Source organism: Ammospiza nelsoni, chromosome 2 (genome assembly GCF_027579445.1).
Source record: "Ammospiza nelsoni isolate bAmmNel1 chromosome 2, bAmmNel1.pri, whole genome shotgun sequence".
Taxonomy (NCBI): Eukaryota; Metazoa; Chordata; class Aves; order Passeriformes; family Passerellidae; genus Ammospiza; species Ammospiza nelsoni.
Window position 1 is genome coordinate 47,643,589 of NC_080634.1, and position 25,345 is coordinate 47,668,933.

Consider the following 25,345-nt stretch of genomic DNA (forward strand, 5'->3'; position numbering starts at 1 on the left):
GTCCTCTATCAGACAGGTTTTATGGGATACACATACAACCAAGAAAAATTTAGGGTCTGTATGTAGTTCTGGTTAGAAAGAACTCAGAAACACAGCCAATAAGCCAGAAGTCCTGGGAGCCTTGGGAACCTGGAAGCAGTATGCTGCTGAGGCTAACTCAGCTCCGTTGAACTCAGATTTTATACACTCATGGCTCTGAAAAGTGTGGAGTTCTTTATTCTGGTCATGCTATAATTTTTCTAGTTTCTGGGAGGTTTGCCTCTGTGGCTTATATTCCAGGCTCAGCTACACCATTACTTCCTGTACCTTCCCGAGGACATTTGTTATTTGCTACAATCCTTCCATTCTGCCTAGAAAGTTTTAAGCTACTCCATACCAACTGCCCCTTTTGTTTTTCCCTTTCAGTCACAAGTTACAGTAAATGTTTTGTAGGCCAGTGGGCTCCTTGACCCACAGTGCTCCTCTCTAAGAGGCTGTAGCAGCTTTGCCCAGTCCCATGTGCTAATGGCACCAAGTCCCTGTCTCATTCATGCCCGTCTCAGACGCCCCAACAAACAACTCACAGTTGTTTGTGTAACCACTTCCTTAAGAACATGTGTTAACAATCCATGAAGGGGCGTTTCATGCTTCCAAACCACTGGTCTCCTGCTCTACAGGCATTCACAGCTGGAAAAGTTCTAGTCATATTTTGGGTCTTTTCACAACAGAGGCTGGAGACTTGCTCCTGTGCACAGTCTTACCCCGCCTCACTACCTCGGCAAGGATCTTTCATTTTCCTTACATTGTACCCTATATTTATTTATTTATTTATTTATTTACTTACTTACTTATTTATTTACATGTTTGCAGGTACAGACATTTTTTGCATAGCACACAATGTCCCTGAACAAGCAGAGGAGACCTCCTGCCCCCCAAAACCTAAGGATAAATGAAGGGAAGGTGAAGCAATCAACCTTCCCGCTGCCACTGATGGGACATGCCCTACTCCAGTCCCATTCTCTGCCTCCCAGCTGCTCCCGGGCATGCACTTCCACTTGCCTTGCACCACATCTAGCAATCATGGAGTCAGTTTAGAAGGCATCAAGTGAAATTAACTGACAGAGAACCAGCCCACACTAGACAGTTTTCTCTTAAATTGGGGAGCTTAGCTTGGATTAGGAAGCATCTAGTGAGAGTCATGCCTGGCAGAAGGGAGGGAAAAACCTGTCATGTGACATCCCCCTCCTCTGGCAAAAGCAAGCAAAGGACCAACTCCAGTGCTCTGAGACTCCATTTATGATGTTATGCCTTGTTTAACTACACAGCCCCATCCCGAGTAAAACCCACACCCTGCAGCCACATCACTGCATTATAATTTCCAAATAATTTTCAACCTTTGCTTCCAAACACGTGACATAAGAATCTAAGATTTTAGACTTAAAATAAAATGTAAAAAGCATAATAAATTAATGTTTTAATTTACTTAAAACTTAGGCTCACTAGCGTCATTTTTCACCCAAATAATGCACTCCAAAAGTTCTAGCAGAAGGAACTACTCAGATTTGTGCTTTATTTGCTACAGCTGTTCCCTTACGATACTTGACATAAATTCCTTTGTTTCAGAAATGGTAGTTCACACACTGAGCCCAAAGTGCATATTATCATGGCAGAGATAATTAATTTTAGCAGAGTAATAGACTGAATTGTTGCCTGGGAAATCAAATTCCACAAATGGTGGTAAGGCTGACTCATTGACTATGGTAACAAAATGATAATATCCTGTAACTTAATGTAGATTAAAAACTGTACAACACTATCCAGACTACTACAAAAGGAAGTTAATAAAAACTGAGGGTGAACTGTAGAAGGTTACTGGCTCTTTTATCTTGTATTTTGTGAGCCATAAATCAACATTTTAAACCAAGTACTGTTGATTATATTAGAGTGAAATGCAAGAGCTTTTTTTTTTTTGTAGTATGGACTCATAACCCTTTTTCTTCTTTATGATATACACATAAACATAATATGTGAAGATATTTTTATATTATTTATACCCCTTTATATTTTTATAATATTTTTCCCCTAAATATTTTTTTCAATAAATAATACCATTGAAACGTGTTTGGAAGAGTGAAATCAAACCCCATCACCCTAAGAGCACAGGTACTTCAACACTTACAACACCTTAACAAGGGTGTTGTCAGAGCAAATCTCAGCTTCCCGGAAGGATTTGGAGCTGTGCGCCCCATTTCCAGCATTCCCAGTGCTCCCAGTGACTCCACTCAGGGCTGAGCGTCAGTTTGTGGCTCCTCCCTAAAGGATGCTTTTTGCATGCTTAGAATACTTCCTTCTGGTGCTGGATTTACACTCGGGACAGCAGCCCAAACGCGCCCCGAGCCTCCTGACTCAGGGACTTACATTGCACGACGGGGACCCTGAGACACAGCTCCGGTGGCGCACGGGCTGTGCTCTGCTGCAAGCACCGACAGAGAGCTGTGTGAGGAGCTCAAGGGGTGCTTAAGGGATGGAAGCATGTGTGCTATGAGGACAGGCTGAGGGAGCTGGGACTGTTCACAGAGACGGCTCACTGTGCGGGAATACCTGGCGGGTGGGAACAAGGACTGACAGCCAGGCTTCTCAGCCATGCCCCGCCACAGAACCAGAGGCAAAGGGCACAAACTGACATAGGAAGTGTTTTTTTTTTTCTCTTCTTGATAACTGCAAAGGCGACTGAGCACTGAGCAGGCTTCCCAGCGATCTCCATCCTTGGGCATACTCAGAATCCACGCAGCCCCTGCTGATCCTGACTCCTGAGCCGGGCTTTGGAGTGGGCAGCCTCTCCCAGAGCTCCCTTCCAGCCTCAGCAAATCTTTGAGTCCCTGATATGTGATTATTTTGCACCTGCAAGCACGCTTCTGCTTAATTTTACAGAGAAACTTTGTTTTACTCTCAAAATGAGAAATAAATTTAGAGGAAACAATCCAACTGTAAATCCTGTGAAAACAACTGAGCCCCTCTGCACCTACTGCTATGAGTAACAAGCAACTCTAGACATTTTAAAAAAGCTATCACAAAACCACATATTTTGTATTCTTTTATAGATATTATGTATTCCTGCTTGTTTTGTAAGACACAAACCACAGACTCAATTTTAACCTAATGGAAGATTTCACTTGTGGGGGGAAAAAAAACCCGTAAGCGGGAAGCGTATGCATTTGACCTTTCCCTGAATGTAATATTAAGGGACGCTAGATTCTAAATAGATTTCCCGCTAGTTTATTTCACCCTGCCGCTACTTCCAGCGGCGGACTGCGTACTTCATCCCTATGGGAGACCCGCGGCTCCCTGAGGGCAGGGCGGTGCCTCACGCCCGGGGGAGGAGCCCCGCCGGGGCCGCCCCCGCCCCTGCTCTCGCGAGATGGGCGGCGCGCGGCGCGACATCCGGGAGCGGAGCGGCAAGATGGCGGTGGAGTCGCGGGTGACGCAGGAGGAGATCAAGAAGGAGCCGGAGAAGCCGATCGACCGCGAGAAGGTGCTCGGAGTACGGGGTGCTGGTGCCGCGCCGCTTCACCGGCCGCTCCAGCGCGGACAGCGGGTTGGGGGTAGTGGCGAGCGTCTAGTGACGGCGTGAGGCCTCCGCGGAGCGGGGGGAGGGCGTGGCAAACGGCTCCTAATCCTGATCCCCTCCCCGATCCTGATCCCCTCCCCTGATCCTGATCCCCTCCCCTGCGGCTCCTCGCTCCCATCCCCACGCTCATTCTCACCCCCGCCCCGCAGACGTGCCCGCTGCTGCTGCGCGTCTTCACCACCAACAATGGGCGGCACCACCGCATGGACGAGTTCTCCCGCGGCAACGTGCCCTCGAGCGAGCTGCAGATCTACACCTGGTGAGTGACGGCGCCTCTGCGCCTGGCCGTGCCGCGGGGCCTCGCCTGGGCCCCCGGCGCCTGAGGGAGTTGTGCCGGCTCCGGTCGGAAAACTCCGGGGAGTTTTGGCCGCCGCCGGTGTGGAGCGGTTCTGGCTGTGCCCTGGCAGCTGAGAGGGGGCATCTCCCGAAGCGCAGCTTTGTGCAGCGGTGAGCGCTCAGCCGCCGAGACTTAGCGCGGCTCAAGTGCCCAATTAACTGCTGCATGTAATCCGTGGCTTGTGCTGTGGCGGTGGTTATCGCAACACAGCTACTCGATGCAGAGGTTCTCCTTTAATGCGTATGTATTGTTCCAACCGTCCCGTTTATTCAGTAGAAGCAGCTGTCGCAGAAGGCTTGAAATGTTGTGTGAATGGTTTGTTGGTTTAACTCAGACCCTTCTGAGGGTGGAGTAATGAGTTTTCTTTTTGCGTGGTAAGGTAGCAGTGCTTTAACAGAGAGTTGCTCTTTATCACTGTCAGATTTATTTTGGAGAACTGCCTTAGTCTCCATTGCAAGCATGTTAGGTTTTGTTTGTAATATTTTGAAGAATGCCTTTGAAAAGGAATTACGCTGCTTTTTAAACCCTTCATGATGTTTGCCAGCGTTTTAACTCATATGTTGTGTGGTTGAATAAATCCATTTTTGTGGCTACCAAAGCATACAGTTCTAATTTACTTCTAAGTGGGATTTATGGACTCTGTCCAGGCTGTTGGTGGTGTCTGAGTTGTTTCCCATCTGCAGAAGTCAGAATGGGCATTGTCTGTCAACACACTGCTCCTTGGTTGCCTGAAGCTCAGAGTGAGTGCATAGTCTGTATAATTGGAGACACTTCTCTTGCAGTGACTGAGTACTTTTGTTCTTGAAATTCTAGACATGAGCTTTAGCCCTGCTCTGGTTGAAGGTTGGGTAAAGGAGTGCTGCCTGCTAGGGCAGAAATGGAAAGCTATTTTATTTTTCTGCTTTTCTTACATTTCCTCTAATAGTTAGTAATGTTACTTTAATACAGATCTTAGCTTAGGTGAGGAAACTCTTACACTGTGGCTTGTATGAATGTATTTAAAAATAAAAAGGCTCCTGCTGTTTAAATGGTAACTCTTCAGAGAGACCTGGAGATGCAGATGTTGAAATGTATACAGAGATGAAGAGATTAATCTGAAAATCACAGAGAATCAGACACATTTGCACTAGAGCATGTTGCCTCCAGTGTGCTGTAAGTGGTGTTACAGTCAATAACTGTGGACATAGGAAATGCCAAGGCAAAGAAACATATGGTTAGGTTGTAGCAATGTATTGATTCTATGTTAAATATTTTGGGAAACTTTTTTTTCTGTTTCTTTGAGAGTATGAAGCGCTTTGGTTTTTTTGTTTAATCTAGGATGGATGCAACTCTGAAGGAGCTGACCAGCTTGGTGAAAGAAGTTTACCCAGAAGCACGGAAGAAGGGCACACATTTCAATTTTGCAATTGTTTTTACAGATCTCAAGAGGCCTGGCTATAGGTAAATGGCATTTCTTCTCTGAGTTAATAGAATACTTTGGGCACCAGAACAGTAAATTATCCTTCATTAACACTGATTTAAAGTTCAGAACCTGCATACCAAACTTCTGAAGCTCTCTATGATGACTGCTACAACCTCTAAATTGTGCTTGGTCACCATCCCTGTTAATGTGTTCCTGAGACTATGAGCCTGTATGCTTGAAGGCTTTGGTTTGTATTGGCAGCTGGAACATGGCCCTCCACCTTGAGATAATGCTTTGTTCCTGAGTTACAGCAGTGATCTTGTAGCAGGTGTTTCTCTTCCAGAATGGCATGAGCTAATCTTTGTCAGCAGCCAGTGGATGTACCCTGCTTTGGAATCTGGCAGGGTCTTGTGCGTTGTCTGTATGGCAGGGGGTAAGGGGTTCTCACTAGTATTTAACATAAGAGGGTAGAAGGGTCCTCTCTGCTGTCAGAGCAGTTGGTGCACCCAGGATTGCAGAACACCCCAGTGTTCTGAGTACACATTCATGTTTGTGCAGTGCAGGGAATTGCATGGGAAGGGAGTTAGGAGCCAGTGCAGTTCCTGTTTGGACATCTGGAGAGATTGGCCCCTGATAACTAACTTGCCTTTCCTCTGCCCCTCACAGGGTGAAGGAGATCGGCAGCACCATGTCTGGCAGGAAGGGCACAGATGATTCCATGACATTGCAGTCTCAGAAATTCCAGATAGGAGACTACTTGGATATAGCAATTACTCCTCCGAATCGTGCACCACCCCCATCAAGCCGCATGAGACCTTACTAGAGTCTTGCTTCTCTTTGTATGATTATGTGTTCTGTTTACTCCTACTTGCTGTTCTAAAGCAGGCTTATTTTTTTGCTTTTGTTGCTAAGCACCTGAAGACATAGCTGAGCATTGTAGAAGAAATTTAACTTTTAAACATTAACTTTTAGTTTGTTTAGAAGAAACCCCTTCAGCAGTGCCATCATCCTATCCCTGATTGTTATAGTTTGAGTAGTAGATTAGTGTGTCCAGTGTTCTAAAGAATTTCATGAAATATGACCAGGAGGATTACAGGTGTTCTGAAGTTCTGTCTTGTTTGGAATAAAAATTGATGTTAATCCTTTGACTGTTTAGTGGTGTATCAATGCTCAAGGCTGCTCTGTGTTAGAAGTTACTAATGGTGCTGGGGAGTGTTGAGCGGTGTAGAATCTGAAAATAGAGGAAGGGGTTGCTCAGGTCTTCGTTGTCCGTGAGGCAGCTGGAAGATTGGTGTGTGGTGTTGCCTGGTGCCTTAAAGAGCAGGGTGAAGAAGGGGTGACCTGTGTCTCAGCAAAGTGGTGTTCAGTGTTTGACTCCCTCTGTCACTGCAGGGAGAGAGGCTGAGATGTGCAGGTTCCTCTGGTCTTCCAGCAGGGTCCAGCAGTCCTTGGCTGACTGGGAGCATCTAGCTGGTCTGGGCAGGACCAGGTGCTTGGTTTTCACACCTTGAGCCCCTTTGTGCTAAGAGCAAGGCAAGGGCAGGAGTAGAAGCAGTAACTCATTAGAATCTCCACCTTCCTTGCCTAAGGCCTGAGCAGAGGCTAGGACTGCAGTAAATGTTCCTGTCTGCTGAGGACAAGGTATGCTTTGTGTCATGAACTGGGATCTATATAGCTTTGTTTTTTTCCCTCTCATGAGTCCCTTGGTTCAGTATAGCCTGAGGGAGTTCTGCCCTTGGCTTAACCCTCTTCTGTCCCCCTTCTCTGTGTTCTGTTAGGGAGCTGCAATTTCAGCCTTCATGAATGTCTGTCATTGGGAGAGTCACCTACATCCGAGTCAGTTCTCCCCTGAGACTGTAATGTGCTCCTCACCTTTTTTTAAAGAGAGCTCAAGAGAAGACACTTATAAATGCTGTTTATTAAGGACTGAGCCTGGAAGTGGCAGTGGAGCTGATTTATTGTTGCCAGAGCTGGCATGGACGGGATGTTTTTTTGTGGTGCAGTCACCTCTGGTGTGAGGCAGTGGTGCTCCAAATACTGATGTTGTGAGAAACCCTCGTGTTGGAACAGCTCAGGGACTTGTGTTAGCAGGGACAAGCTTGCTCATGTTTGGGACACTTGACAGACCTGGACAGAGAAAAGCAAAGGCCACTGCTGAGTGGCTCAGGGGCTAAAGTTGCCCCAGGGCATCATTTGTCCTGCAAAATGCATGCCGTGAGTAACCAGCATATAATTACAGAATTGCAAAGCTCCCACCAAAGGGAAGGACAGACCTGCCATTAGAGGTACACAGGAATATGGGCATTTCCTCAGTTTTGTGTCCTGGTTTTTGCTTTAATTGCATTTAAGGATAATTCTTAAATGTAGTCACTATAAAAGACAACAGCAGCAACGGAGCCTGTGTCTGTGACTCAGCTGCTCTGGGAAGCAACTTGACTTTGCTGCTGGAATGGGAGACATGGCCAGGGAATGCTGGTTCCTGCCCAGCTGGCAGAGAAGAAGAAGATCAACTGGCTTTTTATGTGGTGGCCCATGAAGCAAAATCACCAGGAAATGAAAGTGCAGAACTGCCTTCAGTAGCAAATACTTGATTCAGCTTGTTTGGTTGAGGAGTTTACCTTTCCTTGACTGCCATGTATGTATAAATGTCAGCTGATTTCTTCCCCAGCTGTTTCAGGTTAAACATCTCTTGGATCTCTTGCTCACAAAACACAGAAAGGTAATGTGGACGTGCAGAGCTTATTCTTATGGGAAAAGACACTTGAGAGAAGAGTGTTGTTCAGGTTAGGGGCTTCCTATATCAATATATATCTGGCAATCCAAGCTGATGGCAGCAGCTGTGTATGCAGACAGCACCAGTGTTCAACCATCCAGATGTGGCAAGAGATGAAAGGGAAGTGAAAGCTGTCGCCAGCTGAGCTCCTTGTGCACAGGAGGGCATTCAGTCCCAGTAACTGGTTGAGTTTGTCTCTGAATGCTGCTATAAAAGTTGAGGAGTGATATCAGTTCCTGAAGAGAGCAAAATATGCAGAGCACTGTGGTTTGGGGAAATTGAAACATGGTTATCATCAGTGAACAGTCCGTAGGCTCAGGAAGTGGTGTAGACAGCACTGCATCCAAATTTGTCAATCCAGAGGATTTGCTTTGCAGGCAGTAATTTGATGAGGAATTTTTGCCCCTCATGAAGGCAGCTGGATAAGGTGCTTTCCCTTTTTTTTTTTCCTGGGATCCTTAAAGGCCTAAGAGACATAGCTTATATATCTGCAGTGTCAATAGCAACCACTCCTCCAAAGCCTGTTGTCTCTCAGCTGAGTAAGGCAAAGAACTAGGATGACAGCTCTCCAGAAAAGGTTTCTTGACTTTGACACTTCTCAGAGGTAATCCTTTCCCTGCCCAGCAGCCCAGACAACTCTTGCCTCCTGCCCATGCCCTGCCAGGAATGCCACACCTACCCCCACCTCCCTGGTGTCTCTCCAGGCCTCCCCTTCTCCCTGTCCTTTCTCAGAGGGCCGTTTTGCTTTGCCTCTTACCAGGGACAAACATCCAGATCATTCCTGCAAGTCTCCAGCCTGTGCTCCCTGGCCTCTGGCTGCAGCAGCAAGCCTGGTGAGCTGTGCTCCCTGGCAGGGCCAGAAGCATTCCACATCCTGCCTGGGGGGTGCAGCACAGTCATATAGACCCAGCTACAGAACCAGGGTAACTTCCCTTAATTTCTTTTTTACCCTCAGTACCATCTACTGAAAGCTGCTCTGCTCCCAGAGATGGGACTTCTTCCTCTTCCTGTGTCCCTTCTGGTGTGTCTTTCCTGCCTGTCTAGGTTTGGCTTGTCATGAAGCTGTGCTTCCCCAAACAAACTCGGCTCTTAGTTCTAATTTTCCCTCCTCATTTTGTGCACCTAAACCAATGTTTTTTTTTTCAATCTAATAAACAGGAAAGAAGGTATATCAAAAATACTACTTTTTCTTCCTCCCCAAAAATCCCCACACCATCAACCTTGTCACACCTTACATAAATGCTGATGCAACTGTTGATCATTAGCCAGGCTTTCAGTTATCATGGGGAGGAAAAAAGATTTTTTTCCACATGCTCAGGCCTTAATTAAGTTTTCACAGTCACCTTCTGATTTCATCACCCCTCCAGTGCAGACACATACAAGTGTGTATACACACGTATGTACGTACGTCCACAAACAGGGACTACAGCATCAGAAAGCCAGCTCCTTTCCTGAAGCGGCAGCACAAGCCTGATGTAAGTTCTGCAACACTTTTGGGAGAGGTCCTGGTGTGGAGGTTAATTCCCTCCTTAATTTAAAGAGTGAGGACATCTCACACATTTTTTTAATAACCTGGGCAGCACCAAGCATAGTCCTCCCTCTGTGTTTGCTATCTGACTGGAGCAGTTGTGGAGAATTAAATTTTACTGTACAGCTCTGGTCAAAAGCAGAAACACTGGGATGCAGCAGGAACACATTAAGCATTATCAGCAAGTTCTCACTTTTGCAATGGAAGGCAGGAAAAATGAGGAGGTCTCTGAAATCCTGTTGTGTCAGAGCAGGTAAATGATGCAACAGATAAGGTTCAACCTGCCAAAACCAAAACAATCCAATTATCTGCTGTTGTCTAAGCCCTCGTGTCTGGACTTTGTGCAGCTCAGATGGGTTAAAAACAAGAGTATCAGTTCCCCTTGAGGAATATGCCTTGCAAAACAGCCATGTGGTTGTGCACCTGGCCACAAACACCTGTCAGTGGTGAGGAGGGCCTGGGGTGTTTGTTTGGGACCCTCTGTGGGGTATTTCCAGTCTCACAATTATGGAGGAACAGCCTTAGGCAACCTTACCAAAGCAGCTGGACAGACAGGATTCACCCAGCCAGGGAAGGACGACATCCTGGCTCCCACGCCTGTCCTTTCCCTTCTCATGCCTCAACAACCATCAATGCCTTTGCAGGCAGGCAGTGATTTGGGTCAATGCACAGTTCCCGAACAGTTTAATCCTGGAAAACAGTAATTAGCTCCTGGTGGTTGGGCAAGCAGGAATGGATTTCCCTGCAGTCACAACTGCTGTGATGCAACCAACAACCTATGGTGTGGGACCTGCAGCTGGGGGAGGAAAGGTGGGAACATGCAGAAGGCTCTTGATTGGTTTACAATAAGTTCATAAGCAATCATTAGAGAATGTAACCCCAGGGCTTTAAGCCAAGAATACAATATGCCAAAAATTATGGAAGCATCTGAACACCTTCCTGCTGGGTATTCTGCAAACTATGCTTTCCTTGGCCCCTCCTCAGGATAAATGCCTGTGTGACAGAGCATCTTATTCCATGGACCTTTTCCCATGCAGACACATTTATGCTACTTTTTTTTAAAACTCTTCAACTTAATTTAGGCAAGACAGGTTCAAAGAAATTCCTGGATCTGGTCAGCTCCTGCTATGATGTCAACTGCCTCTTTGTAAAAGTAGGTATTAGTGTAAGAGAAGCATAAGAATTTACATTTAAGTTGATATAGGCAGCATGAGCCAATGTCTTCCTGGCAGAAAATTGTGCTCCAGTGGACTAACACACATGTGATTCCATAGTGTGGCCACTGGATATTGTCTTCGCTCCTTATAAACATCACAGTATCTGTATTATTGTCCCATGGGGAACAACAAGGTACTCCCAAAACAGAAGGTAGATCCAACACCAGCTACAGCTGTTGATGGAGCACATGCAACCACCATGGGTGCTGGAACATTTGAATAGTGACAAGTGAGAACAAAGCAAATGTGACACTTTACAGGAAATTTAAAGAAGCCAGGGTACGTTAAAAAAAAAAAGGAAGCCTGGACTCCAATTATTGTTCCAGTGGTTAATAAAATCTTCAATAAAAGCACATTGGGAATCACTAGAAGTAATCCTTGTCAATTATCCTTTTGACAACCATCTGGGAAGTTTCATTTCACGGAGAGAACTATAATTGTGTTCAACCTCAGGCAAAGTATTTCCCAGATAAGAAAGATGCTCCTTTCACAACAAATGGGATTAGGGGGAGAAGCTTCTGTTAGCTGACACATTTGATATACTTTAAAAAAAGAAAAAGAAAAAAATACTAAGAACTAGAACAAATGAAGGAAAAGGCTATGATTTTTTTTTGTACTTCCCAGATGTTTTTGAATACTGAAGAGCAATTTTGTGCTGGGTTCAATCTTTTCTGAGAGCAGGCACTGCTAGATGTGATCTCCCTTCTCACCCTTCCCTTACATCTAATCCAGCACTCACATGGGCAAAAGGCAAAATCTGAGCTTGAGATTACTGTTGGGAAGGACAAACAAGATGAGAAGACAAAAATAATTAGCCTTTCTGTGTCTTGGCAAATGAAGAAATCTATTGTAAAACCGTACAACCCTTAAATTCTGCGCAAGGGAATGGTGAAACAGGCTCTAGTGGAAGCAGCCCCCAGTTAAACTAAATAAAGCATAACACAAAACTGTACTCTGGCACCTTTGCTTGTTTCAGGTGATGGCTGTCTCTCACAGACCCGCTCTGTTTGCTACTTACATAGCTGCTGTTTATCCAACCTTACAGGCCAATGCTGTTAAAGAGATTCACCCCACAACAAACCAACTTGTAAAATTTATTTTGCGTCATTCCCACTTTGACAGGTTGTTAACTTCACAGTGCAGCTGGATGAGCCTTTCTCCAGCAGCAACACTGGCCTAAGAGGAGTTTTACCCTCCTCCAGCCCCATGGCTGCATCCTTGGTTGTTCCAGTATATCAGACAGCCACACACCCATCTGTCCCACCCCCCATGCTACAGCAGGATTGCATCCACGTGGGTTTTCACTGTTTCCACAGGAGGAGACTCCACTGCTTCTCTAGGCTGCCTGTTCCAGTGCTTACACTTTCACTGCTGTAATTTCCCATTACTCAAAGTACTGTTTAGGACATCCTGAAACCTAAAAGAGTTTCAAAGGTGAAGTACAAAAAACTAAAATTAGATAAAATCATGGCAGCAAAACAAAAACTATCTCAGAGCCATGCTTTGCCTATAAAAAAAAGAATACAAATACAAACAACAATATTACATATATTGGAGTAATACTGAAGGCAAGAAAAACAAAACTGATGCATATGACTTCATTTCTTGATTCCAAAAAGTCTCATCCCTGTATCATGTCACAACAGCTTGAGTAGACCAGAAGACTCTAAGATTTCAATTATTATATTGAAGATAATTATTAGTTAATAATGTGTAGCAGAAAAATTTAATAGGCAAGCAAAATTATGCAAGTGCCTTGCAGTGAGAAACCCAGCACTGCAAGGTACAGCTCCACACTTCCCTAATGGAGGAAAGCACGGTGGAGTGCTGAGTTGTTCTCAAGTTTAGGGAAAAGACTTCTCTAAGCCCTTTTGTGAATTTCATTAGTTGAAGGCAGGGGGAATACAGCAAGGCCTGTAGTAGTGCTGCTTGTTCCATTTCAGGTTAAAAGGCTATCTGGCTTGCTGTCTAAACAAATGAAAAAATACTTGTGGGCTTCTCTAGACGTTTGCATATCATGAAGACTTAAAAAAAATGTGGAGCTGAGTTCAGAAAAACATCCACTTATCCCTATCTCCTGCGATAGTCTCTCCCTTCTCATGTGTTGCATGTTTGCCCTCACATAAATGACAGAATTTCAGTCATCAAATGGAAGACAAATAGTAAGAACAGTCCTGGTGTCACTTAGAGGAACAGCTGACACTGGAAACAGCAAACTGGCTCCTAACAAGGATATGGAGCTGGGTTTTTCTGGTGGAAAACAATAAAAGTGCTGGTAGAAAAAAAATCCTAATTCCTATGACTACCAAAAGAGTTCCAAACAGCTCTGAGAACTTCAGCTTGGCCAGCTACTACAGGGTTAGATGTGCACATTTAGAAGTGATACCAGCACTGAAGAGAATACACATGGCAGCAGCAGGAGAGGAAGCAATCGCCTACAGGCCTGCCACCAAATTCTTCCAAGCAGCTTAAGATACACATAACCAGTAACAATTGCACATTTCAAACGATTCACAGTAGAGCCGGAGTCACCTTCCAGAGCTACAAAGAAACCAGATGCATAGCACCTGATACTATGTTGATGCATAAAGGAAGAAGCTGCATGGGAAATGCCTGTCTGCCAGAGAGGTAACAGTCAGTCTGGTGCAGGGATGTGTCAGATACATCTTAGCACTGCAGAAAGGACTAAAAGCACAGAACTGCTTTAAACAGTCAAGCAGGAATTACTCTTCCAATACAAAACAAATTTACTTGTTTCTGTTGAAGATATCAAATACTGTTGAAGCACCAGACTTCAGCCCTGAAAGGACGCAGAGTCACTGGAACAGCCAGACATATCCACTTTTGAGAGCAATATACTGGACTTTCCTTTTATTACAGTCTAACGGCACTCTCTACAGCCTACTGCAAATGCAATCCTACACAACAAACAACTGAAGCACCACCTTGTACATGGATCTCCATTCTTCTTTGAAGTGCAATATATTTACAACCCCTCATTTTGCCAATAATGTCAATAGAGTATTAAGCACAAGCTGTTAGTTCAAACAAGTACTTCCACATAATGGATAAAGAATTGTTCTCCATTAAGCCTGTTCTCGGTATGGCTCTTTCTTCCCACCAGTGTTTCCTTTTGCTTTTTGAACTTGTTATGATTTGGTGATAAGATCCATGAATGTGAAAGTTTCAACATGGTCTTCAGTTTCATTTCACATGTTTGTCTTGAAAACTCCACGATATCCTCTAAAAATATACCCAGACATGTTAATGAGCTTATTTAAATCATATTTTGAATTAGCAGAAGACAGAAATATTGAAAACGTGTCTTTTTTGTCTTGACAACAAAAAATGAAGGGTCATGTAAAGTGAGATTACTCAGATTGATTCCAACTCCCAAGAATAGTAAGATATCAACTTCTATCGGTGTCATTCTGGGTTGTTGTTCCTTACATGTTCCTTGTACCTCCTATTTAAATAATCTTTACAGACTCTAAGTTTAACAGATAATCAACAAGCATTATATTACATTGAATCAGGAATATGTACGCTTTGATAAAGTTGTGATAAAACCTTCCTTATATTCAAACTGATGGCGTTCTTTATAAAACTGTAACTCAGTTGTTCTAAGATTACTCATACGTATTGTAGCTTTTCATTTCAAGTATTTTGCCTTTACCAAAACAAGTTTGAAATCAATTCTCACTTAGATACTTTTCACCAAATTCTTTTGTTTTATTGCCTAAGTTTACCCAGAAAGAATTCACTGGTGCTTTTATTGCCACAAAGCAAAGTATTCCTACAGATAAACCTACAGTAAAAATCTGCCTTTTTTTTTTTATTTGGGAGGATCCAAACACACCACCAGCTATAATATCTGTTCTTTACAAACAGGCAGTTATATACCATGCCAAAACCCCAGTTATTTAGTCAGAGAAACAAGAGCTGTTTTGATAGTCAAATAGCAAGCAACTATGTGAATTTCTAAGTGCATTAGTGCCTCTTTGTACCTCCTACAAATTAAATTACTTAACCAAATTTGTGAAGTGCAATCATACCTGTTCTCTTTGTTGCTGTAATCCCTGGAACCACTTTCATATCTTGCAGTATTTCCTGCCTTGGTCTCAATTTCCTTGGCTTTAAAAGAGTCTACCTTATGATTATATTGGGAAAGCATCTATAGGAAATATTAAACAGGAATAAAAAGAATTACCAAAGAACTCAAACCAGATGGATTATAGATAGAACTAGGCCCTTTCAATTCTAGTATTTTGATATTAAAATTTGTTAGGGAAAAAAGCATATTAGCTAACCTTTAGAACATTATCTGGTATCCTTGTTATTTCTGGAGGTGGAGGAGTATTGAGTAAATGGTCATAGTGTTCCAGTCTGGGAGGGGAAGGGTCCTCACTATGTTTAAGATACTCATGAGAGCTTGCAGCAAAAGGAATTCTTTCTTCTTTGCATGGTGCATCTTTTGCTTCATTCTTTGTCACTGACTCAAGCTTTGCCCCTGGTGTTACCTGCTGCTGCAAAAGAAGTATTAAACACCTTCAGTTAATTTACTTATGTTAGGTAAAGTATTTAGTAAATGTTCTTACATAATTACTATTAGAAAGAACTTTTATAGTGACATAAGAAAAAATAGTATTGGAAAAGAACCCCAGACTGACATTTTAAAATCTGCTTATGGCAAAGTGTGGGAAAATGTACATAACTGCTATTTACTACCTTAGCTTCTGCTTTTAGCCATCTTGTTTGAAAATCTGGACACTGTGGTGTTGCTGCATGACTGGGAAGAGGCAGTTCCTTGGTCTCTGGTGACCTTGATAATACTGTATTATTTGTTTTGGAAGAGTCCTTCACATCAGGAGTACAGAACACAAATACCATAGGAGAAGCCATCCAGTCAGCTGCTGCTATCAAGGGTGAGTGAAATAAAATTAAAAATATGTATGTACACACACACACACCCCCCTATATATAACTACCAGTTCCAGTTTCATTTTCTAAAACAAGTGTATCCTTTTAGTTGATATTTTGCTTGATCCATCCAAATTACAGTATTCCTTAAAGGCAGGTAATGCAAAGTAGTCATTCTAGTCCCACTACAGAATATAACTGAAAAAGCCCAACTTAAATCAGCATTGCTTTACCTTCTCATTTACCCAACTGTCACCATGTTGGTCTCAAGATTTTTAAAATAACCTATTTCTCCTCTCAAAGAAGTTTTAGCATTAATTTTGACAGTCTTAAATTACTGTCTTGCTAGCCCCTTTCTTTCCTGTCTTTAAATAGATCCAATTTGTATTCTCAGGAAAAAAAGCTAAGTTGGCAAAATAGTATTTTTATTTCAAACATGGATAAGCTGCAGTTACCAAATTATAAATTCCTCTGTGTAATTCTAATTGGATAGGAGTACAAGAATGAGAAACAATTTATAGGAAGTAAGAAACTTTCCCATAGAAGCCACCAACATTTTTGGGACATTACTACTCATAGAATGACCTGCCTTGAATTAAATATATTTAACCAGAAAAACAATTAAAGTTAACCAATGTGTTTACAATACACTTGCACATGCATTCTGTAAAAATGTGTATGTATATTAATTTAACAGATTTTTTTACTTACCATTCTCAGCTCTCTTACTTGATTTTGATGCAGGAGTAACCATGATTTCCTTGATGGTCATTTCTGGCAAATTCCCTCCATTATCATCTCCTCTTTTAACAAACCTGAAAACCAAATCCCCAATTAGCTCTCAAGTATGAAGAAGCCACAATTAAAGGAATATTGCCAACCTAGTCACTTTTCTAGTATTAATTTATGAATAAGCAAGTAAGAAAATAGTTTTCTCAAATAAGAATTGTTTATAGATTTTTTTTCATGTGTGATTCTACTGCAATTTGTGGTATGCAAATGTTCAGTCCAGCCACAAATGATCAAATATACTGAGGTTTCAGTCTAAGGCATTTAGAAAAAACCAAACCTAAACCAGATGTCCAGGTACAACAGATGCCACAGATGAACAATTCTGTGTTAGGGGTTTTATTTTGAATTGCCTGATGACTATGAAATTATATAGAACAAGAGGAAATCTTTTCTGCTTTTAAACTAATAAGGGTCTTGTGAACAGGAAAAGATTTTAAATTGAATTTTTAAGTATAAATAAAATTGTTTATCTTAATCAAATACTATAGAGCTTTCAAGTAATTTTAGTAATTACATAACTATTTAGAAGGAGAGATCCCAAAATTATTTTAAAATAAAATTTAGTGATTTCAAAATGACAAGCTATTTAATATTGATTCCATAACACTGGAAACAAATTTTTAAAATTATTTTTTCGCATCCAAGATTTTCTAGTGAAAAAATGGCATTTACAGTTAAGAGAATACTAGGCAAAAAGTGGAAACTTACCTAACCTACATACAAATCTGTGTCTTTAAAGAAAGTTATTTAAAATGTTTAAAAAGTAATCTTAAATATCATAACCAGATTTAGATCTTCTCTACAGAATGTCTAAGCTGCAAAACAACTCCACAACCCCAATAAACAGTATAGGCAGTATATTTTACTTAGATGAACACATCTCAAACTTTGGGTTAAATAAAAAAGTAACTTTTCAAGTCAGTTTTGTCTTTGAAGTCATAGAGGTAGTGGAAATAATATGATTTTTAGTTTTCAAAAGGAGTAGAACCAGTAGAATTTTTAAAGTGATTTTCGTGCACATGATCCTTGTTTTCAAAACAATTTCTCGAAATATCAAATATTTAGGTAAATTTAAAATGGGACATATTGCTAAAACTAACTATAAAAACATGACCTATTAACTATGTGCATGACCTACCTGCTGCAATTATTTTCCTTTATAATTAGAAAAGTGAAAATCTAGAGAAATTTTTTCAACAGAAGACTGGAGCAAAAGGAACAAACTGTAAGGTGGGGCTTATGTTGGAGACAATACAGTGCTTCTAAAAATTTACTGAATGCTTTACAAACTGTTTTCTGTTTATATTAATAAAGCTTCTGCAACCTTTACAGTGGCTGTGTAGTATCTATGGCAGAAAGCCCAGGCTCAAACCTTTGGTTAAGGAAAACAGATCACATTGTATTTTTCTCTTGTAAATGCATTGTGTGTGGAAGATTCTTATGGTGCAGTCAAGGCAAGGAGCACAGCAGATGTATTTCATGTCAGCATCTGGCACTGCAATGGGCGTGTGAAAAGATGTGTAGGGAGTTAAATGAAACAGGACCCAGCAGCTGAGAGATAACAATTACCCACCTCAAGACAAAAGAAGGGCAATAGGAACAAGAAATTAGTACAGCAAGAAGAAAATACAGAAGATTCAGTAGAGAAATAATCTGAATTCCAGCAACTTACTTTTTGATAGCCTGAGAAGTTTTCTGAATAAGTGACATGGTATAATCTTCATTCATACACATGGTATGTTCACTAATGCCAAAGTGCTCAAGCTTCGGTGTCACACACTCGTAGTCATCCATCTTCAGCTTACATTTGGGTGTTTTGGGCAAAGCCTGAGGCGTTGGCACTCTCAGTGGAGTGTCACTCTGGGCCTTTAGCTGACGTGCACTGGAGCCGCGCTGTGCCCTCAGGGCGCTCCAGGGCCGGGGGAAGGCGTACTGCGAGAGGCCGAAGTCAGAGAGCTGCGGGACGCGCAGCGGGTCTTTGGGCAGCGCCGCCTCCTCTGCAGGAGCACAGAGCCGAGGCACTGCATTTGCTTTTTCTTCATCAGATTTATTCTGGGCACACATTGCTGATTCACTCTTAGCTTCATCCTCCTCTTCTTTTTAAGGGAAGAAATTAAAAAAAAATTGTCAGAAATTGTGACACTTCCCCAGTATTCAATTTTTTTTTACTTAAAATAGATTCCTTCTTTAATTTTAAAGTACTGAACCTGAAGCTACAGTCATATGGCTAAGCTATATTTATAAGTCACACATTTACTGAGTTTCACTCTATTGGTAAATATTATTTTCAGGGAAAATGAAATTCAAAGATTTTTACATAAATGTATTTTATTCCCTGAATGGAGATGAAAAGGTTTTTGGGAAAAGAGCAAAGGCTGCATACAGTACTAAAATGCTCATTCTTCAGAAAAACTGTGTTGAGGAAAGGTTATGAAGCAGTAACTAAAAACTTGTGAAAGGGGACGGCTTTTTCAGTAGCAATAGTTTACTGCAAAAATATGTTAATGCATAGTTTGTACATTTTTGGAGTTAGATAAAGCAAAACACCCCAAATAGTATTGGTAGTACACCCAAATACTAGTGTAACCAAATAGTAGTGTCTGTCAATTTCTGCATGATGTAGTAAGTAAAGGACAATGAATATGGTGAAGGGTCTGGAGCACAAGTGCTGTGAGGGGCAGCTGAGGGAGCTGGGGGTGTTCAGCCTGGAGAGAAGGAGGCTCAGGGGGCCCTCAGCACTCTCTGCAGCTGCCTGACAGGAGCGTGCAGCCTCTTCTGCCAGGCAACAAGTGATGGGACCAGAAGACACAGTCTTAAGCTGCAGCAGGGAAGATTCAGGTTGGACGTTAGCAAGAATTTTTTCACAGAAAGGGTAATTAGACATTGGAATGACTTCCCAGGGAGATGGTGGAGTCACTGTCCCTGGAGGTGTTTAAGGAAGGACTGGACATGGCACTAGTGCCGTGGTCTGCTTGACTTGGTGGTGGTCAGCCACAGGTTGAACTTGATGATTCAGAGGTCTTTTCCAACTTAATTGATTCTGTGAGGTGGGCAGGGGGAGGGAGGCTATTTAAAGTAATATACCTTCTGGTGTGCAGTGGTATTATCTCTTCAGATACACTTAGCTTAAAAATACAACTTAAAAAATAATTTAACCTTGTAGCTCTGTTTGGAGATTTCTTTAAAGGCAAAGAGTATAGGAAGAAAGGCACCATAAAAAAATCAGAGCTTTCTGCCCTATCTGTGTAAAACAGCTATAGGAGCTTAACTTGGACATCAATTTGGTTCACAACCATAATTTTGTTTTGTGTAATGACTGGATAGTGCTCAGAGCAAGTTAAGACCATGTCAAAAGCTTTCTGAAGCCTGATTGGGCCCTTGGTACCAAAAGGGGTATGTGCAGCATTGACAAGTGTAGTACTTTAACTCATTTGGCACATCTGGATTTTTCAGACGGTTCTATGCGCATTTTCTGTCTGGATTAAGGACCTTCTTCCCCTCCAATGATCAAGGGGCTACTGCTTTTCACATGCCACCTAATTCCTGAGCATTCTTGTCCCATTTGTGCTGTGAAACAGGCACTTTAAGATTTTCTCTAGGGTGATTTAAGTTAATAAAACCACCACATGTGAATACAAACCAGCTGAGGTGCATCTACAATAGTTCCTCATGCATGAGAAGCTGAAGCAGCAGAAGTCTCTGGGTTATCAAAACATGCTTGTTAACATGTTTTCTGAATATAATTATTACTGAAAAAACCCCAAAATCCAACATACACTAACCTAAAGGCACGCCAGAAGATCTAATTCCAAGTGTTTGTGTTTTTGGTTTATTTGGTTTATTTGGTCTCACAGCACCAACCACAACAAAATCTACCATCTGGCTATTATTATAAAGCAAATAACATAGGTGTACTTGATCTCCTAATTAATAGAAATATACACATAGCTGAAGAGAAACATTTTATAAAAATGATACTTTTCTTCACATACTGTATTGACAAGAAACATTACCTGTAGAGTCATTGACATGTGGTTTGTAGCCATATTTCTGGAACAGCTCTCTTATTTTTCCAAGATCTGCTGCATTTCTTTGCAACAAGATTTCACTTGCCTTCATAAATTCATGAACTGCTTTTTTTTCAGAGCAAATCTTACCAAGACTGGCACTAACATCTTGCTTTGGGGACAGAGAGGGAAACAAAGAAATACTGGTTTTCAAATCATCACATGGTAGTGTACACATGAAGCATTTTGAGAGTAAGTATTCAACTGCAATTCAGATGAAGATAAGCAGCGAATTTAGGTCTTTTCTATACCTGAAAACCATCAGGTATATATACCTACAGAATACCAGGAATACATAGAGCCCAAGTGTATGGAATCTTATAAAAGTAACTATAATGACAATTCAGAGTGTGATAACTGCTTATTGGTAACCTTGCCAAGGAATCATATGCTTTTACTCCAGAAAAATATGAGGTAACAGCAATTAGTCTGGACTCTTACTCCATATATACAAAGAATAAGTGCAGAGCAGGAGGTAAATCTTACTTTTAGATCACTCAATTATTTCTATATTGCTCATTTCTATAACCCATTTTTTCGGCTTCTGTACAAGAAATAGACAACATTATTCACAAGTTTAACTGAATGGCTGAAGGTACTGAAACTTCTGTGAAGATTGATTTTATTCCAAAGGCTGGTCATGGAAAACAAGCAAGCTTCTCTTTTGTTGGGAGCTGCTGTTGCTGAATCAATCTCCTCCTACCTTGGCACTGCTCCAACTTCCTTGTAACCTTTGTTCCCTGCTTACCTGAGTGACAGCAGTGACTGCAAACTAAGAAACATTGCTAAACCTTCTTTGGGTTACCCACAAGTTTTTGGGCATTACCCCAATATCCATGGCCATTAAAAGGACTTAGATGTAAGTGAGTAAATATAAGGGTTATAACTACTGACTAACAAAGTTGAATTGTGGCTTAATGACTAAAACAGAACCATAAGTTTATGGAACATGCACACACATGTAATTTCTCAAGAAGGAAGCAAGTTGTTACCTTCTGAGTCTTGATTTCTCCATGGAGGTCATGCAGGACTGCAAGCGGAGATTCATCTTCATAGTCTGAGATGAATGTTCACATAAAAGAGTTAAGAAAATAAAAGAGGTGCCTTAGTGTTTTAGCATGAAAGTAACATTCTACATTTCTAGTAACATTCTACTAACATTCTACAATTTCCTGCACTAGCAGATGAGCTGTCAATGTGCACTCACTGACACTGAGCTGCATCCAGTGGTGGGCAGCAGGGCCAGGGAGGGGATTCTGCCCCTCTGCTCTGCTCAGAGCCCACTGCAGGGCTGCATCAGCTCTGGGGCACCAGCACAGGGAGGACAGGGACCTGCTGGAGCAAGTACAGAGGAGGGACATCAGGATGATCAGAGAGATGGATCTCTCAGCCTTCCCTCTCCTGCAAGGAAAGGGCGAGAGAATTGGGATTGTTCAGCCTGAAAGTGAGGCTTCTTCAGGATGAACTAATTGCAGCCTTACAGTACCTGAAGGGAGCTCACAAGAATGAGAAGGACTTTTTTTACAAAGGCATGTAGTGACAGGACAAGGGGGAATGGATTCAAACTAAGAGAGAGAAGACTCAGATTAGATATTAGAAGTTCTTTGCTGCGAGAATGATGAGGCTCTGGAGCAGGTTGCCCAGAGAAGCTGTGGAGGCCCCATCTCTGGAAGTGTCCAAGCTCAGGCTGGATAGGGCTCTGAGCAACTTGGTCTAGTGGAAGGTGTCCCTGCCCATGGCAGGGGGCTGGAATGAGGTGATCTTTAAGGTTCATCCCAACTCAAACCATTCTGTGCTTCTATAATATTAGAGATGTTGGACTCATAACCTGCAGAGAGTCAATACAGACAAAACCAAAGAGAACTAGTTCCTGTCAGGCACTTCACACAGCAAAAAACTGCTCTTTGTACAGCGTGTTAAACTCCACAGAGAAACTGCCCAGGCTTTCACCTTAATGTTGCAGCTAATACTGTATATAACAGATACTGATAAAGCAAGTGGGTCCCCGGGATGTCAAGAATTACTTGTACAAAAATTTTATCCCTAAAGAGGTTAGATGAAATCGGAAAAAAAGTGATATAGAGACCAGTGAAAAACAAATCTCAGCAGAAAATTGAATTCTTCCATTGTATTTGTGTATTTGCACGTGGGCAGATGCACTGCTCACTTACACAACGCAATTTTTTTTTACTGAAAGCAAGGCTAATGCAAGTAGTGTAAAGGAGGGCACCCGCTACGTGACAAGACATAACATAGAGATAAACACAATTAGAAGCCTGAGCTATCTGTCCAGAGAGAACACGCCTTGCAAAAGTTTTCCAAAATTGATCCACGAAAAGAAGAAAAAGCAAGAACGTGCTTCTTATTTCATCCCACTCACATTGATTTCCTCCGCTATAAAAAACTCAGCCACCCATCCACAATGGAGATCAGCGACACAACGAGACGAGGAGGAGCCCAAATAATTCCCAGCCGAGCCGATCCCAGGCTGACCTCCGGCCCCACCACAGGCGCTCCCAGAGGAGCACGGGGGGCAGTGGCAGGCGGGAGCGCAAATCCCGCAAGGAGCGGCTGGGAACCCCTCAGGCCCAGCGTGCGGGCTGCTCTTACCGGCGTCCTCCCCGCGCATGGCCCGCTCCAGCTGCTTCACCTCCTTCTCCACCGTGACGGCCAGCTCCCGCAGCTTGCCGAAGAAGTCCCCGGTCACATCCATGGCTGCGGGCGGGGGAAGCGGAGCGCGGGGGAAGCGGGAGCGGGGCGGCCCCGAGTGAAACCGGGCCGGGCCGCGCGCGCCGCTGAGGGGCTTCAAACTGCCGCCAGCGCGAGCCCCATTGGCGCCGCTGGGCCCCGCCCGCCGCCGCCGCCTCTCGCGAGAGCCGCGCTCCCCGCCCGCCCGCCCGCCGCCATCTTGGCTCCTCCGCGGGGCCGCCGCTGCCGGAACTTCCCGGAGAGTGAGGCCGGGAGGGGAGCTGGGGACTGGGGCAGCCGTGCCCGCACGGATCCCCGCGGCTTGGCTTCAGTTCGGACCAGAGAGTGGGACTCGGGCATACAGCTGCACCGTGGGAACGGGTTGGGTTGGCTTCTGTTAGCGGCAGCGCTGGTTTGTGCCGTGCTAGAGGTGCGTGGGTGACTGACTTGGTCACGGCTGACAGGGTTCATGGAGGGTTTGGACAGCTCTGAGATACATGGTGTAGTTCCTGGGGATGTCGGGGGCAGGGCCAGTTGGACTCGATCATCCTTGTGGGTCCCTTCCAACTCCGCGTATTCTGTGGTTCCCTAAAGCTGATGAAATCCCGTGTAGCGTGAAACGTGGGCGTTAGCGGGTGTGGGACTAATGAGCAGCTTAACAAAGAGCGTTTGTGTAAAGTTTGAACGTCATTCGGCCTTTCCTGCGCCTTACACCCAGCGTGCTGTGGCAGGGTCTGTTGTTGCTTTCCGCTTACGCCACTTGGTCTAATTCAGGATACAGATTTCCTTCGGTCAGGGTACGAGACTGGGGAATTACATACTACTAATAAGCTTACGGAGAGACTGTAGTCCAAAACCTCATGCTGAGGAAAGGCCAGATTTGGATCGAGAAGACAGCTGGAAATACTCTGTTTTGACAACTATTTGAAGAAGGCATGAGCGAAGTGAACCTTTCACTCTTGAGTATCTGTGACTGGATTTTTCTTAAATAATTTATGGAGGGTATGCTTTAATTGCAGTGTAAAAATAACTGAATGAATTCTTAAGTTACATAGATGTTAATTCCCCTTTTCTGCTTCTGAAGTTTCCAGTGTATTTGGCCTTGTGCTGCCTGCTGTTTGTGATGGTTACCAGGCTCTGAGCCTGAACCTTCAAACCAGCCAGCTAAAAGGCAGTGGAGTGAGTGCAGAGCTTTTAATCTTTCTTGTCAAAGTTGTATTTTTCTCGCTAAGGTAATGAGTATTTTATATTTCTGTTTATGTTTTAAGGCAAAATGTTTTTAACAACAGTATTGCTGCGGAAGAGAATTCCTGGAAAACAGTGGATTGGCAAGTACAGGCGACCAAGACAGGTTACCATTTCCATGAAGCAAGCAATGATCCGAAGGTTGGAAATTGAAGCAGAGAACGAATATTGGCTCAGCCAGCCTTACCTGACACAGGAACAGGAATACAAACACAACACGGAAGAGAGACGTGCCAAGTGGGAAGCTTTCAAAAGCCTGAAACAAGCCAAGTTTCCTGAGCACAGATACATCAGCGATCATTTAAACCACTTAAATGTGACAAAGAAGTGGACATGTTGAGTAACACAGCATATTTATATTTGGCACATGTTGTGCACTACCCTGGGATCTGCTCTCATACCTGTTATGGTATTTCACTGTAATTAGCATGGGTGACAAATAAGATGTTGCTGTGGTGTACAAATAGTACATTAAAAGTAGTCCTCTGGAACAGCCTATGTTTTATTATTACTGCTTTGTTTGAGAAGTTCTTTTCATGCCTCTCTACCACTTTTCCTGCCCACCCTCTGTTCTTCAGGGCTTAAACAGCAAGTTACCAGGTGCAGTGGTGGTGATTCACAGATAACCTAGTTTAGCTTCAGCTATCTATAACCTAGATAGCTTCAGTGATTGCCTTCTGAAAGCCTGGAGAACACTCCTGCTGTGTTGAGAGGGTGCTGCTGGTACTGGCCACGGTGGCTTGGGCTGGTCACTCTCCCTTCCTCAGGG

General features: G+C 43.1%; 3 protein-coding genes across 7 annotated transcripts; 2 read left to right on the forward strand and 1 right to left on the reverse strand.

Moving 5' to 3' along the window:
- The first annotated feature begins 3,360 nt into the window (after positions 1-3,360).
- Positions 3,361-6,491, forward strand: SAP18 (Sin3A associated protein 18). The gene is made up of 4 exons (XM_059493193.1): positions 3,361-3,511; positions 3,757-3,866; positions 5,262-5,384; positions 6,013-6,491. The coding sequence occupies exons 1-4, from the start codon at positions 3,398-3,400 to the stop codon at positions 6,167-6,169; spliced, it is 504 nt and encodes a 167-aa protein (XP_059349176.1). The 5' UTR covers positions 3,361-3,397; the 3' UTR covers positions 6,170-6,491.
- A 5,901-nt stretch (positions 6,492-12,392) lies between these two features.
- On the reverse strand, positions 12,393-23,444 carry SKA3 (spindle and kinetochore associated complex subunit 3). 3 transcript variants are annotated; one of them, XM_059493142.1, is made up of 9 exons: positions 23,254-23,444; positions 21,636-21,700; positions 20,590-20,755; positions 18,249-18,672; positions 16,496-16,599; positions 15,593-15,777; positions 15,175-15,390; positions 14,920-15,038; positions 12,393-14,107 (listed from the first exon to the last, which is right to left on the reverse strand). In XM_059493142.1, exons 1-9 carry the CDS (start codon positions 23,354-23,356, stop codon positions 14,074-14,076), a joined length of 1,416 nt encoding a protein of 471 aa, XP_059349125.1. In that variant the 5' UTR covers positions 23,357-23,444; the 3' UTR covers positions 12,393-14,073. The 3 variants fall into 3 exon arrangements, with proteins under 3 accessions (XP_059349125.1, XP_059349135.1, XP_059349116.1); XM_059493152.1 differs by having other exon boundaries at positions 15,175-15,387; positions 15,593-15,780; XM_059493133.1 differs by having other exon boundaries at positions 15,593-15,780.
- MRPL57 (mitochondrial ribosomal protein L57) lies at positions 14,093-25,067 on the forward strand. Of its 3 annotated transcripts, none has more exons than XR_009420471.1 (2): positions 14,093-15,789; positions 16,505-17,905. XR_009420471.1 is itself a non-coding variant. In XM_059493203.1 (2 exons), the coding sequence occupies exon 2, from the start codon at positions 24,605-24,607 to the stop codon at positions 24,914-24,916; it is 312 nt and encodes a 103-aa protein (XP_059349186.1). In that variant the 5' UTR covers positions 15,771-15,789; positions 24,600-24,604; the 3' UTR covers positions 24,917-25,067. The 3 variants fall into 3 exon arrangements, 2 of the variants coding, with proteins under 2 accessions (XP_059349186.1, XP_059349184.1); XM_059493203.1 differs by lacking the exon at positions 16,505-17,905 and adding an exon at positions 24,600-25,067 and having other exon boundaries at positions 15,771-15,789; XM_059493201.1 differs by lacking the exons at positions 14,093-15,789; positions 16,505-17,905 and adding exons at positions 23,514-23,761; positions 24,600-25,067.
- The last annotated feature ends 278 nt before the right edge of the window (positions 25,068-25,345 follow it).